This window comes from Rhamphochromis longiceps, linkage group LG6, assembly GCF_057381845.1.
Source record: "Rhamphochromis longiceps isolate RC_006_pf linkage group LG6, R_longiceps_female_GT1.1, whole genome shotgun sequence".
In the NCBI taxonomy this organism is placed as follows: Eukaryota; Metazoa; Chordata; class Actinopteri; order Cichliformes; family Cichlidae; genus Rhamphochromis; species Rhamphochromis longiceps.
Window position 1 is genome coordinate 31,733,925 of NC_140562.1, and position 15,497 is coordinate 31,749,421.

The 15,497-nt window shown below is 42.1% G+C and overlaps 1 protein-coding gene across 2 annotated transcripts in view; it reads left to right on the top strand.

Annotated features, from left to right (window-relative positions):
- pkn1a (protein kinase N1a) overlaps positions 1-15,497 on the top strand; it is a 63,822-nt gene that overhangs the window by 19,180 nt on the left and 29,145 nt on the right. The window contains exon 1 of one of the 2 annotated variants that reach the window (XM_085410236.1): positions 6,917-6,958. The exons of the other annotated variant lie outside the window; for it this stretch is intronic. Coding sequence (XP_085266362.1) covers positions 6,932-6,958 — 27 coding nt within the window. The 5' untranslated portion in view covers positions 6,917-6,931. Of the gene's footprint in view, positions 1-6,916; positions 6,959-15,497 lie in introns of those variants that run through there. 2 annotated transcript variants of the gene reach the window in all.

Genomic DNA, 15,497 nt, shown 5'->3' on the forward strand with positions numbered 1-15,497 from the left:
TGCAATACTCAGAGACATGGCCAAGGTAAGAAAGGCTGAAAGACGACCACCACTGAACAAGACACACAAGCTGAAACGTCAAGACTGGGCCAAGAAATATCTCAAGACTGGTTTTTCTAAGGTTTTATGGACTGATGAAATGAGAGTGAGTCTTGATGGGCCAGATGGATGGGCCCGTGGCTGGATTGGTAATGGGCAGAGAGCTCCAGTCCGACTCAGACGCCAGCAAGGTGGAGGTGGAGTACTGGTTTGGGCTGGTATCATCAAAGATGAGCTTGTGGGGCCTTTTCGGGTTGAGGATGGAGTCAAGCTCGACTCCCAGTCCTACTGCCAGTTTCTGGAAGACACCTTCTTCAAGCAGTGGTACAGGAAGAAGTCTGCATCCTTCAAGAAAAACGTGATTTTCATGCAGGACAATGCTCCATCACACGCGTCCAAGTACTCCACAGCGTGGCTGGCAAGAAAAGGTATAAAAGAAGAAAAACTAATGACATGGCCTCCTTGTTCACCTGATCTGAACCCCATTGAGAACCTGTGGTCCATCATCAAATGTGAGATTTACAAGGAGGGAAAACAGTACACCTCTCTGAACAGTGTCAGGGAGGCTGTGGTTGCTGCTGCACGCAATGTTGATGGTGAACAGATCAAAACACTGACAGAATCCATGGATGGCAGGCTTTTGAGTGTCCTTGCAAAGAAAGGTGGCTATATTGGCCGCTGATTTGTTTTTGTTTTGTTTTTGAATGTCAGAAATGTATATTTGTGAATGTGGAGATGTTATATTGGTTTCACTGGTAAAAATAAATAATTGAAATGGGTATATATTTGTTTTTTGTTAAGTTGCCTAATAATTATGCACACTAATAGTCACCTGCACACACAGATATCCCCCTAAAATAGCTAAAACTAAAAACAAACTAAAAACTACTTCCAAAAACATTCAGCTTTGATATTAATGAGTTTTTTGGGTTCATTGAGAACATGGTTGTTGTTCAATAATAAAATTATTCCTCAGAAATACAACTTGCCTAATAATTCTGCACTCCCTGTAGATTACAGCACAAGCACAAGGAGAACATACAAACACCACACAGGAGAGCCTTACACCCTGTAAGGAAAGTTTTAAGCCTAATCTTCAATACATGCATGACCTTTTAGCTGTGAAGCAGCAGTCCAAACCACAAACTAGAAGAATAGTCCTGCATTTATTCAGGCTTAAATAAAGCCTGAATAAAGCTTTGTTTATTTGTCATTTTGTCTGAACTCTAGAGAAGATTAGCTTCTGCTAATATTCTGTCAACACCAGTTATGTGAATAAAAAAATATTGTACTTTGAAATAAATGGAACTGGAGCAGTTTACAGCCACTCTGGAATGTCTGGAATGTCCAAAACAGTAAGATAAGATAAGATAAGATAAGATAAGATAAGATAGAACTTTATTAATCCCTCGGGTGGGTTCCTCTGGGAAATTCGACTTCCAAAAAGCACAGCAACGACCGACGTTACAGTTACAGAATTGTTATATATATATATATATATACACACACACACACACACACACACACACACACACACACACACACACACATATATAAATACAGAGACAAATATAAATAAAATATACAAAGGGGATAAATAGAATAAATAGGAATAAAAAATAAAAATACAAGTGAATTGCACATTTCAAGTATTGAGTCTATTGCACTGTTGACTATTTACAAAAGTATTGCACAAGGTATTGTACAGTGAGGTGAAGAGGCACTACAGCTTAGTTGTTCCCCCCTCCTTTGTCCTCCTGTTTCCCCTCCCTCTCCCCTCCAGAGAGGAGTTAAACAGTTTGATGGCGTGTGGGACAAAGGAGTTTTTAAGTCTGTTAGTTCTTGTCTTGGGGAGAAGCAACCTGTCACTGAACAGACTCTTCTGATTGTTTATGGCCGTGTGCAGAGGATGCCCAGCATTGTTCATAATGTCCATCAGTTTCTTTAATGTCCTTTTCTCTGCCACTGTCACCAGAGTGTCCAGCTTCATGCCGACCACAGAGCTAGCCCTCCTGATCAGTTTCTCCAGCCTGGATGAGTCCTTCTTTGCTGTGCTGCTCCCCCAGCACACCACAGCATAGAAAAGTACTCCAGCAACCACCGACTGGTAAAACATCCTCAGGAGCTTCCTGCAGATGTTAAAAGACCTCAGCCTCCTGAGGAAGTACAGTCGGCTTTGGGCTTTTTTATACAGGTGCTCTGTGTTGCATGACCAGTCCAGTTTATTGTCCACCCACAGCCCGAGGTACTTGTACTTGTTGACCACCTCCACCTCCTCCCCCTCTATCTGAACCGGCAGTGGACCTTCTCTGGACCTCCCGAAGTCCACAACCAGTTCCTTAGTCTTTGAGGTGTTGAGTTGCAGGTGGTTTGTGTGACTCCATGCGACAAAGTTCCTCACCAGACTTCTGTACTCCTCTTCCTGATCATCCCAGATACACCCCATGATGGCTGTGTCATCTGCAAACTTCTGAATATGGCATAATTCAGAGTTGTAGCAGAAGTCAGAGGTGTACAGGGTGAAGAGAAGAGGGGACAGCACAGTTCCCTGTGGTGCTCCTGTGCTGCTGACCACAGTGTCAGACGTGATGTCCTTCAGCCTGACGTACTGTGGTCTGTCGGTGAGGTAGTCGGAGATCCAAGCCACCAGGCAGGGGTCCACCTCCATCCTGTTCAGTTTTTCCTGAAGCATACAGGGCCGGATGGTATTAAAGGCACTGGAAAAGTCAAGAAACAGTATCCTGACCGTGCCTTTTCCCCCATCCAGGTGTGAGTGGGCTCTGTGTAGGAGGTACAGGATGGCATCCTCCACTCCGACACCCGCCTTGTATGCAAACTGTAGTGGGTCCTGGGCATGTTGTACCTGTGGTCGGAGGAAGTTGAGGAAGAGCCGCTCTAGAGTCTTCATAAGATTTGACGTCAGTGCCACCGGTCGGAAGTCATTCAGCTCATTGGGCCGGTTCTTTTTGGGGACCGGGACGATGCAGGATGTCTTCCATAGGGCGGGCACTCTCCCCAGTCGCAGACTGAGGTTGAAGACTCGTTGTAGCGGCTCCCCAAGTTCAGCAGCACACGCCTTTAGCATCCTAGGACACACCTTGTCTGGGCCTGCTGCCTTTCTGGGGCGAAGCTTCCTCAGTTGCCTCCTGACCTGATCCACTGTGACACTGGGAGATGTTTGGGAGGAGGGGAGGGGGGAGATGTCTTGCTGCTGAGAGAGGGATTGGAGGAGGGGGGTGTCATGGTGTCAGGAAGGGGGGGAAGCGAGGAAGGCAGGAGAGTGGGGGGAGGACTCAGTAGTGAAGGTGAGGGTGAGGGTGGGGGGGTTGTGGGCTGGTCAAACCTGTTGAAGAAGTAAGTAAGGCTGCGAATACAAACAGCCAAAGTGAGTTTCCTCTGTAGAGTTGCTGGGCTTTACTGTAGCATTAGAGATGGAGCACGAACACCCGGAGAACCGCTGCTCCTGCATGTAGGAACGAGCCAGTTGAAGTGGTTTGGGCATCTGGTTAGGACGTGTCACAGGCACCTCCCTTTGGAGGTTTTCAGTGCACGCCCGGGGTTAGACCCAGAATCTGCTGGAGAGACTGTGCATCCCATCTGGCCTGGGAATGCCTCAGGAGGACCTGGAAGGTGTGGATGGGGAGAAGGATGCATGGATGGTTAGTTAGTTCACTTCACTGTTTTTTAAGTAGATCAACTCAGTTAAACTGGAAGAATCTAGAAGTGCTTTGTCTGCTCTGTAAAGAAGTGCTATCTAAAAACCAGTGAAGTAAGAATATGTCTTTAAATATTAATAGGATACCCCTATAACTAAATCAATCTCTGTGCTGTTAAATGACAAATGATGGTAAAAGAATATTAGACACTGGTCCTGCTTTTATTCTTCCAGTACTGATCAGTATCTGCCGCTACTGTCTGAAACAGTCCTCACAGTTCAGTTTTTGACAGCACCTCTAATTTAAAAGATTTTCTGTGTGGTCCATGTGCTGCTATCTGACATAAAAAATGACAAATGAAGACTGATTAGGTTCAGAGGAACTGAAGTTAAACAAGTTATAGCGTGGTAGCTTTATCGCTCTGCTGCTTCTCGACTCGTCCGCTACCTTTCCTTTCATCCTTTCCTCTCTCCTCCCCTTCTTTCCTGCCAGGTTGGCTGTTGTCATCACTCAGGCATCTCAGAAATGCCTCCAGATGTTTTCTTTGACTCACACATACACACTTGCAGTCTGCTGGACACATTTCCTTTGGCGTGCTGCTCATAAGCAAAGTGAAGCATACATTGTTTTGACTTCAGGTGGAAGTTTGCATGTAACCTTTGGCCTCAAATCCCCGTGTAGTCAACACATCCGGGAATGCTTCTTCTCTGCTGTTTTTCATGCTTTTTATGCGTGACAAAACTAAACTGGCAACACATTAGTGCTACATAGCAAGTCAGGCCTGCAGAACCATTTCAGTCCCTTCACTTCAGAATTAACACACACACACACACACACGCTGAAAGACACATGAAGTGCAGTGATATCAGTTTAGTTTGTGCAGCTCTGCAGTGCTGTTTTTCCTTGAAGCTCATCTCAGACAATACCCCAGACCTGTCAAAGCAATTACCGAGACATCTCTACAAGAGCTGCCTACACACACACAAACACACACACACACACACACACACACACACACACACACACACACACACACACACACACACTTTCAGATATGTGCTACCACTTTATTACTCTGTGACGAATGTTTAGTGTTATCAGCAGCATCTGCGTTACATTTTTTTTTTCTGTCTCTCAACCACTGAAACTGAAAAAGTACATTAAGAAGTCCACAAGATTTGATCTTGCTGCTGTTGACCTGCATTAGTGCTTCAGCAGGCTGCACTGGGTGATGCACGGCTGGGAGGACTTGGTAGTTTCAGTTCTTGGTTTATAAATATGTAAATACGCTTTTGTCTGCTTTTTACTTTGTCCTGCAATCGTAACTACAGAGTTGTTACTGGTCAGTCTGACATGAGCTTTAAATTCATCGTCTTATTAAACCTACACATGGGCGTACTGTTTACCTTTTTGTCCACTGATGGTGTCACAGTTAATATTTGTACAACTGAAAGTGGAAGGTTGGTCTGTTTGTCCACCCTACAGTCCTACTAAGTACATCCCATGATTCAGTAGCTCCTGGAACCACATTTAGCGTCAATAACTTGAAGTAATTGTTTTATGTATGACTTTCTGAGTCTCTAACATCACTGGGGGGATTTTTTTCCCACTCTTACAATCTTGTTTGTGTTTATTGTGGTTTGCGGTCAGTCGAGTTGAGGTCTAGACTTGGGTCATTGTAGCATCTTCATTCTTTTCTTTTTCAGCCAGTCTGTTGTAGATTTGTTGTGCGACCCAATTTTAGGGAAGCTTCAGCTGACAGACGCATGACCTCACATTTAAGTCTAGAATACTTTGGTACAGAGAGGAGTTCATGGTCGGTTTCTTCTGTCTTTTGATTTGTTCACATGCAATATTGCAACCCTAAGCTGTGCTGCCATGTTCTTTTTAGAGAGAAACAGCTTTATCCTTCCGGAAATGTCAAACTTTTTCAGTCTTTTTCTAATAATAATGAACTGGGATGTTCACTACTTGGATGAATGTGAGATTGGGTTAACACAGACCACCACCATCAGAGCTGGTCACACTTGCTGATGATCAGTTAATCAGTTGCATTTGATTAGCAGCACCTGGCTGTTACTTGCCCTCATATGTCCTAAGCAGTAAGGGTATACTTCGTTTGTATAATTTTGACTTTATTTTGTTTTATGTGTTTTGTTTTTTAAAGTTGTGTCATTCTAATGTGTGCTTATGCACATGTGTGCCTGTCACTTAAAAATAGATGTTAAACCTCAGATGACTTCCTAGTTAAGTAAAGGTTAAATTGTCACGTGACTCTATGTTTCCAATGACTGTACTTCCTTCCAAAGTGCAACTGATTGGATTTAAGTAACATTAGATTTTTTTTCAGAACTTTCCAGGAAGTTCTGCGATTTCACTAACTTTTCCCCAAACCCCCTGTTTTGTTTTGTCTCTATGGAAAAGTAAAGTCAAACAGAGCTGCCCACCGTCAGCAGCACTAACCGTGTTCTCCATTGTAATTATTACAAAAATAACTAGAATAAACATGTGGGAGAATCTCAACAATCGTAGACTTTGGACGCCTACAATTTTCACCAAAGTTGAAATATTTGTATGGATTTAGCTCCGTTCATGTCAACTTCACTTTTCATTTGGCCTGAAGACGCCATCAGGGAGCTTTTTATTTAAACGCTGTAGTTGACATTCACTCTGTTCTTTTGCTTGTTGTAATTTAAAAACTCTGCACGCCCACTCAGGTAGCGGTATTTCTCTGACTGAGAGAGCGATTTTCCTCGGTTTTCTGGTGCTTACATAGTTTCATGTAAAAGAGTTCACATGTACTATGTATAACTTTTAAAATGGGTCTTTCTTTCTCCTACTCCTCTTCCTTGCACACAGACAGGTCTATGAGCGCAATCTGGTTTTATGAGAAGCTGAACATTTCAGGTAAAGCCCCTCTGTGCTCAGTCAGTCATGTTGGCATGTTGTAAGGTCAGCTATTCTACTTATGTATTGTCGCTAGACAGCTGCCGACCTTCTTCACTGACTCAGCGGGGATTGGACAGTGATTGACAGGTGTGGTCTGTCAATAAGTACCTCTGGAGCAGAAGGTGATTGACAGGAGACCTGCTGTGCTGAGGATCTCCCAGCCCCCAGCTGATGAAGGGGATTAATGCAGCAGCTATCCTCTAAAGACTAACCGTCTGAATAGCTGCTTCTTTCTTGCCTTCGCCTCCTTTTCTCTCCTTCTCGGTTCCTGGAATGGTTTTGTGATTATGGAAGCAAGTTCAAGGAGGGAAAAGGTCTGTGTTTACATTCCCACCTGGCGATATTTGTCATGTAAATGTCCAGCTCTGTTTACTGAAGTCTTTTTATGATTGATTCATCTTTAACCTTTGTCTCTAAACATTTGTGGCTCCGTGGCTTTCAGCCATTTTTCATTAACATTTATTTTTACCTGTTGCTTCTCTCGCTGCAAAGATCTGGTTTTCGTTGGGCTGCACTTCTTTCAGTTTGCCTGTAAATTATTAGAAAATGACGAGAAACAGTGTCTCGAAGGATGCATCTATTTTTGAGTCATCAAAAGACTAATAAATGTATTTTCCATCACCGACTCAAAGAAGATCCTAGTAATTCTAATCATTTTCAACTATCGACTATTCTTTGACGTGATACATTATCAGATCATAGGATCAGTGTTATTGTTTTATAACTGCTATCTGCATTTGAATCACAGTGATCACAAGTAAAGAAGTTATGCTTGTTGTAAGGATGTCAGCTTTCTTCGAAGTTTTAGCTTTTCCATCAGGAAATCACAGTTGAGTCTCTGATGGATCGATGTTAAGTTAGTTTCACTTTTAATGGGGTGATCGTGGCTCAAGAGTTGGCAGTTCGTCTTGTAATCGGAAGGTTACCGGTTCGAGCCCCGGCTCCGACAGTCTCGATCGTTGTGTCCTTGCCTACTGGTGGTCGTCAGAGTCCCCGGTGGTGCCAGTGTCCGGCAGCTTCACCTCTGTCAGTGCCCCAGGGCAGCTGTGGCTACAGTGTAGCTTGCCATCACCAGTGTGTGAATGTGTGTGTGAATGGGTGGATGACCGAATGTAGTGTAAAGTGCTTTGGGGTCCTTACGGACTAAGTAAAGCGCTATACAAATACAGGCCCTTTACCATTTAAAATTTCCCTTGCAGTATATATCTCACACTTCATTAATAACCTGTATAAGTTCAATAATAACCAATATAAGGTCATTAATAACTAGTAACAGTGTGCTGTGCATATTGTGCAAGGTGTTTATTTAATCTGATTACTCACTGCCGTTGTGGGGCTCTCTTGAACGTTCAACTTAAAACAAAATAATTTTGTGTTTACTTTGTATAAGATGTTCAGTTTTTGCATGTGTGAAAGTTATAAATGAAAGCAAAAAGAATGGGGGTCTAAAGGGGGGGGGGGTTACGAATCCTTTTTTTTTTCTTGGATGTTTTGCACCTGCTGTTGGACACGTAACAGGTAATGTATCTGTGTAGTGGCTTTGTTTGTGTCTGCTGTAGGATATCAGTAGTAATCCAGGTGAGAATCCAGGACTCCACCCAAAAGTTTGCATAACAAAGCAGCTTACTGACGTGTCAGGGAAATGAGGAAAAGACATAAGGAAAGATTTGAAACTGGGAGCCACCGTTTGACCTGCACGTTTCACTACTGCAAATACCTGAAGAAGGTTTCCTTTTGCTCTGAAACTGGTCAGCTCTGTCTGCTCTGAGTCTGTTTGTTCCAGCAGAGGTTTTGAGTAAGCAGCTAAAGAAAGTAAAACCAAGTAAACATTGCAGATAAAGAGGTGGATGGAAGGAAAATGGATACCTGGATATGGGTAAGGCAGTAAGACTTGACTTTGCATGTCCAGCATTGAGTGTATATGAAAACATTAGCACCTGTTGTTTTGAGTGTAAGCCGACAAATTTCAGGTTTGGACAGAGCACATTTTAGAAAAGGTCAGCCTCATTTTGACTTGTGTGTCTTGATAAATGTTCTGTTTTATGTGTTTCTGGACACAGTTGTTCTAATATGTCTAGAAACACATAATGTGCCCATAGACACAAGAGATAAGATTTAAAATCTCTCTGGGGCCAATTGGAGACGTTACTCTTTTAATTTAGGATTGTAGGTAGAGTAGTATTTGTCCAACACATTAAAAAGCATTTTTGATTGAAACATGGTTGATGCAGAGTCTACAGGAGGATGCGTAATAATCTCATAATGTTCTAGTTCATAGTAAGTCTGCTCTGAATGGTTATCTCGCTGTTGAGGCTTTATTTTCAGTCATTAAGAGTTTTCTTAAAGAGAGATACAGAATAATCCGTCTCTAATGGAAAGAGGCCATGAGTGTATTATTTTAGATGGGTTTACTAATTACCGTAGGAATCAGATCATGGTTTAAATACAATGGCTGCCACTTTTCTCAGTTGCTTGAGCGAAGTATCCCAGCTGAAGATTCTCCACAAACAATGCTCTGGAAAAAATGTTGCCCCTTTCTGGATTTCAGTCTTACACATGTCAAAGATAATGTTGTTTTCATTTATTAAGCTGAAAAAGCTATCCAAACCTACCTGGCCCTAAATGAAAAAGTAATTGCCCTCCCTAAACGTAATAACTGGTTGTGCCATCTTTGGTCACAAGATCTGCAATCAGGTGTTTGTGGTAACTGGCAATGCTTCTTTCAAAATGCTATGCAGGAATTTTGGCCCATTCTTCTTTGCAGAATTGTTCAAATTTAGCCTCATTGGAAGGTTTTCAAGCTTGAACAGTCCGTTTAAGGTCATGCCAAATCATCTGGACTGGACTAACCCACTCCAAAACCTTCTCAGCTTCTCTCTTTTTGTTTTTGGAGCTGCTGGTATGTTTTGGATAATTGTTCTGCTTCATAGCCCGAGTGAGCTTGAGCTTCAGGGTCATGAACTGATGGTCAAACCTTTTCTGGTAGAGACTGAAATTGATTGTTCCATCAATTACAATAAGTCGTCCTGAAGCAGCAAAGAAGCCCCAGAGGATCACATTACCATCACTGTGTTTGACTGTTCTCGTGTTTTTTTTTTTTTATGAAATGCTGTGTTAGTTTTATACCACATGTAACAGGACTAAAACACTTGGGAATTATTAAGATGGGTTTTTTCCCCTATTTTTTGGCAAAATTTGCAATGATCCCTTGTGTCCTTTTTAGTCAGCAGTGGTTTTCTCATTGGATCTTCCATGGATGCCTTTTTTTTTTTTAATTTTCTTATTATTCTTATTGGTGAATCATGAACTCTGACCTTAACTGAGACAAGTGAGGCCTGGAGTTCTTTAGATGTTGTTCCTGGTGACGTCCTGCATCACTTGTCGATGGAGTCATTTCCGTGGTCTGGGACGGTTCACCACTGTTCCAGGTTTTCTCCATTTGTGGCTAATGGCTTTCAACATGGTTCTAGCGCTGATGTAGTCAAGTTTTTTTGTTTTTTGTTATAAGACTTTACAAGTTAGCTGTAAAGTGAACGAGTGTGCAGTCATTTTGGGGAAAACTGGCTGCAGCTGACAGAGTTCAGTTTCCTCCACCAGTGCAAAATTGAAGTGGCCAGTAGGACGTGAGAACAATGGCCTTCAGATTCAGTGATGGCTTGCCATTTGAGCTAACACAAGACAACAAAGTGAGATTCTTAAATTGAAATACGTGTTTTTTGCCTTAAAGATCATTGATTTTTTTTGTATGAATTTCCTTTTTAATTAAGGTGGCGGCGATGACACTAAACGATGTGGCACAAAACAAATTAGAGCCTGAAAACTTGGCCAGAAAGGTTGGAGATGATGAAGATAAAAGGGGGGATTGTACTGGAAGGCTTGGAAGTTGTGAATATAACAACCGGGACTTCCCATCTTTGCCCTCATTCTCATGATTATGCTTTTACATGAGCATTTATAAGTTGTGGGTCAGGCCACGCCGTCCCAATTATAGTCATTATGTTCTCCTATCCGGTTGTTCAGTCTGACGTCACTAGCCGTGTCTGGGTCTAAAACTCCGCTGCAGGTCCATATATCAAACGATCACTATGGCATTACTGAGAGCTGAAAAACTATCTAAAGTCTTTCATCTTTAATAAAATGATCAGCGTTCTGCTCTACCAGGTGTAACAATTGAGTTTAACATCCAGGCATCCATGAAAACGGAATTTATGACATTTAACGGAGTTAGAAGTTAGCAGGGAGTTAGCTCGCTAGCTTCTATCTAAATACAATATAGCATGTCCTGACTGCGGGGTTTTGGAAACAAATTAAAACGTACAGCTCTGTTATCACTTCCAGCATAAATGAAGACAGAAAACTAAACAGCAGTGACGTTTGTAGGGTTACTGAAGTTGGGCTAGCTGGTATATAATGATGTGCTACGTGACCGCTAGCGACACAGCTATGTTAGCATAATATAAACAAGCTAACTTTTTTTCCACTCGATAAAAGTTACCGTGAGTGTTCTCGGTGGTCAGGAACAAATGTAATCGCATGGCAGGATGCTGTAAAAGGACCAAACTTCAGCCAGGAGAACAACTGAGATAATCCATCCACAATACGAGGTTAGTCATTCATATACTGCTGCATGGGCTGTGCTGTAGTTACATCCTAAGGTTTTAAAAACTGAGCTTAAATAAATGGTTAGCGATAATAAAAGCCGAGGGAGGTCAACAGTGATCACTGACTGTTTTAGGAGCTTTTTGAGATCAAATAGAAGAAAATACATAACATTAAACATGTTAACAACACAAAAGCCATATTAAACGCAGACTACTTTAGACCCGGAAGTAGGATTCGTCGCGTCATCACTGAACAACCGGATAGCATTTTTTTTTTAGTCCTATTTTATTTAAGCTCCTCCTCCTAAATAAGATGTGTATCTAATGGAGCTGAAACAAAAAACCTCTATGCTAATCATTTCAATCAGTTCTGTAGCATAAAAAACATTTAGTGGTTCCAGCTTGCAAACATGCAAGGAGGAGGAATCTTTCGGGTTTGGAGTCCAAAGATAAAAAAGTTATTTAAAAGTCATGCTAGCTCTTTGGAATGCTATAATGGGCATTTTTCCATTGTTGTAAATGGAAATATCACTGTTATCATTTCCAGTTAGCCCTTTATTGGTGGTTTTTGTGTCAGAGGCATTTATTAATACTGTAATATAAACGCTAGAAAGATGGAGCAAAAAAAGCAACCTTGCCATTGCTCCAGATATATAAAGACCTGAGCCAGCAGCCACTTTGCTTTGCTGTCTACGAGCTACTGTGGTGAATACTTGACTGGCCCAGTTCTTGCACATTGTAGTTGCAGTGTGCGGTTGCTGATTCATTGCCGTTCTCTGCCCCCCGTCCTGCCTGCGTCAACCCCGTGGCTCTCTCAGCCGCCTCGGCGGTCTCTCTCTCCTCCCTCTCTTCCTGTCCCCTCGCCACTCTCTCTTTGTTTGCTCCGTCTGTCTCTCTGCCCCTCTTGGCCCATCGCTAACCACTTCTCTCTCCTTTTCTTTAGCGTGACTCCACATTTTGGCTGCTACTCTCACCAGTCTGTATTTTCTTTGACCTGAGCGAGCCATTTGAATATCGTTGATGCACTTCTTACTAAAATTTGCATGTTAATGACTTTTGATCTAAGGTCAAAACTGGCTATGCAAACCACCGTTTCCCTTCAACTGTTTTGTTTTTTTATTTCCATCTTTCTTCTTGTATGCTTTCCGTTTCTGGGCATCATACCACTCTCTGCTTATTAGTCCCACTCCCTGTCCTTGCCTCTGTGCCTTGCAGTCCATCAGCATGACAAGAATAGGAAATGGTGTTTCCTGAGATCCTGAGTTTCATCTTTTTAGTACAATAGTTCGAAATGACCCATATGCGAGTGGAATAGGTCTGCAGGAAATCACATACAAGTTACTGTAAATCCATTAGAGGAACCCCGTGCTGAATCATGGTTCTGCCATTGTTGTTTGTGTGTATGTGTGTGTGTTACAGAAACATGATCTCTTCATCGCCCTCGTCCTGGAGTACATGGACTGTTAAGTCATGGTAGCAGCAATTTTACTTTGCTGCTTCAGTTCCAGCAGTTGGGTTCAGATGATAGATATGTGTGCTGTTTTGTTCAGTCATTGTTCACAAAACATGGATCCTGCTAATGGCATTTGCATTATCATGACTTTAATTAGCATAGATTAATAGGATAATATTAAAAATCTAAAGAAATATAAACATCACAGAGCTGCTAGTCTTAGGCACAAATACAATCCACTCTCTACACCCTCTCCTTACTCACTTTCACTCCTTTTAAATGTTTACTTCAAGGGTCGGCCACATTAACTGCTGGGTTATAAAACCCTCCAAAACAGAGAGTGCAGTGATGCAGGGTTACTAACCACACACCATGAAGGTGCACCATCTGTTTTGTGACTGATGTGGAGGAAACAGTAAACACTTACAGATATGACTTCTGCCTTCCCCTTTCTAGCCATGCAGCATGTGCAGTTCCCAAACATTATCGTGGTTATTGATCACATGAGGAATTCCTTTTTGCTTCTGTTGCTCACCACTGCGTTCTTGGTTTCAGCTGTTAGTGAAAAACGTTTGCATAAATGAAAGTGCGTGTCAGCAGAAACAAGGACTATGATTAGGCTTATATTTCTTTCTGTTTTGGTTCTTTAAGTTTTGTTCACCACATCTTTACCTTAATGGCTAATCCCTACACTTTCCTGACTGAACAGTAAAGGAAAGAAGAGGTGGCTGCGTGCTTTGAAGATGCATTTATTTGGATTTATTTTAGCTTCCTTTTATTTGGCTGAATTGCCTAGGAAGTTTGCACAGACTCCTCAACATCTGCTTCTTCAACAGTTAAAACTTTGTGGTGTAAAAGAATAACAATCACCCGTTGTATGGGATCCTGGTGCAACAATGTCTCAGTGAAAAAAATAGCACTCTGCAACAGTGGGAATAAAGAACTCCCTTTAACAGGAAGAGACTCATGTCGCTTTTTCCTTATTAATGGTGAACTGAGCTGCTCACTCAATATCAGTCTGGTCTTAATAAACCATCAGGCAATATCTGCTTTGCTCCTCAGTAACTACTCTTAGATTTGTGTATCACATTCTGTTACGCCGTGTATGTTTTTAGGAAACCATAGCTAGGCTCAGGACTAACAGAAGTAAATAAATTTGCTGCTAAGAGCAAAATGACTAATTACTAATATTTTTTTCCAAGACTTATCCATACACACATTCATTCTAACTTCACTTGTGGCTCCCATGTGCACAGAGATCCAAATGTAGCTAATGCTAAACAAGTACCACATAAACTAAGAGAAAGACTGAGGCCATTCTTCTTCTTAGACTGTGTATACAATATTTACATGGATGTAGCTTCTTGTTTTTAGCTTTTGATCATCATCATTTTTTACACTTGCACCTTAGCTCTCAGACTATAACTGCATGAGAGGCTAAGTTATGTTCATTCAGAAAGATGAATTGAAACACAGTATTGGTGCATTAACACAGGCATAGACACCTGCTAATGAGAGCACATGAATAGAAGGAGTTTACGCAACAATACTCAATCAATTATTTATCACATTATTGCAATGGAACTGCACATTTTTCAGTCCTAAAGGTTGCCACGTGGGTTTTCCCTTTAACAAAGCTAAGAGTAATAAGTTAACATACATGACTCGTGAAATGCTGCTCTTTTGGCCCTTATAAATAGTCATCATCTGTTGATTAAAATAGTTATGCGTTTCCTTGTTGAGTGTAGAGACTGAACCACTGGTGCTATCTCATACTTATATATATTTTTTATTTCTTTATGAAATGCTTCCTGAAGCGTATCGTTCTTCTTCCTCTTCTCTCTTCTTCCTCCTCTATTATTAGCCCATCTGTCCTTCCTCTATCACGACAGAACAGGCGTCCAGTCATTTTTTTCTTTTTTAAAAATGGCATTCTCACTTCTCATCATGTTTGCCAGGCCACTCTGAAAAGGGTGCGCTATGACCACCAGAGTACACCGATCCCACCCTCTACAATAACATCACGTTGTCAGCCTGAACTGGGCTGAGCTGTGTGGCCTTGCTCCCCAGGAGACATGTGGTCATGTTTCACTGGAACCTGACGTGGTGGGGTTTGGTTTTTTTTTTTTGCTTGTTTTGAGTGTCTGTGTCTGTGCATTCAAAGTGAATATCTGTCCTCCTATTTTTGCCTGGCACCGCCTTTCCCTGACCTCTGTGTGGACACTCTCTCTGAACTGACTGGTCATTATCGCTCACTTGGAAAACTCCAGCCATTGTATCACACTGGAGAAAATATGCGTGTTGGAGAAAATGGGCAAGGCTCTTCCTCATGACAACTTAACACAGCGAAGACTTCTTTGAAGTGTCAAAATTTCCATGTTGCAGGGTTACCATTTGTCCAGAATATTAACAGACACCTAAAGTCTGCATAAGAATAGAATAGAAAGACTCTCAGAGCCATGTCTTTCCTCTGTGTGGACACTATCTCTGAACTGAGTGGTCGTTATCACTCAGTTGGAAAACTCCAGCTATTGTACTCACAGTGGAGTACATGCACACACCAAAAAAACCCTGCACTCTACCCCGATCCTGCCTTGTCCATCTCTGTCCAGCCCTAGGCTCCTCTGTGCTGCTCACACAGTCTGATTGAATTAACCTCGCTTGGTGCCGTTATCTATTGAATTAGCCCGTCATTGCTTCCCTGGACACTGCAGCTGTATGTTCCTCCCTGGGCTAGTTCACTAACAAGCTGCACGAGGTGAGTCATTCATGTCCCTTAGCTGTCGCCGTCTTTGCACT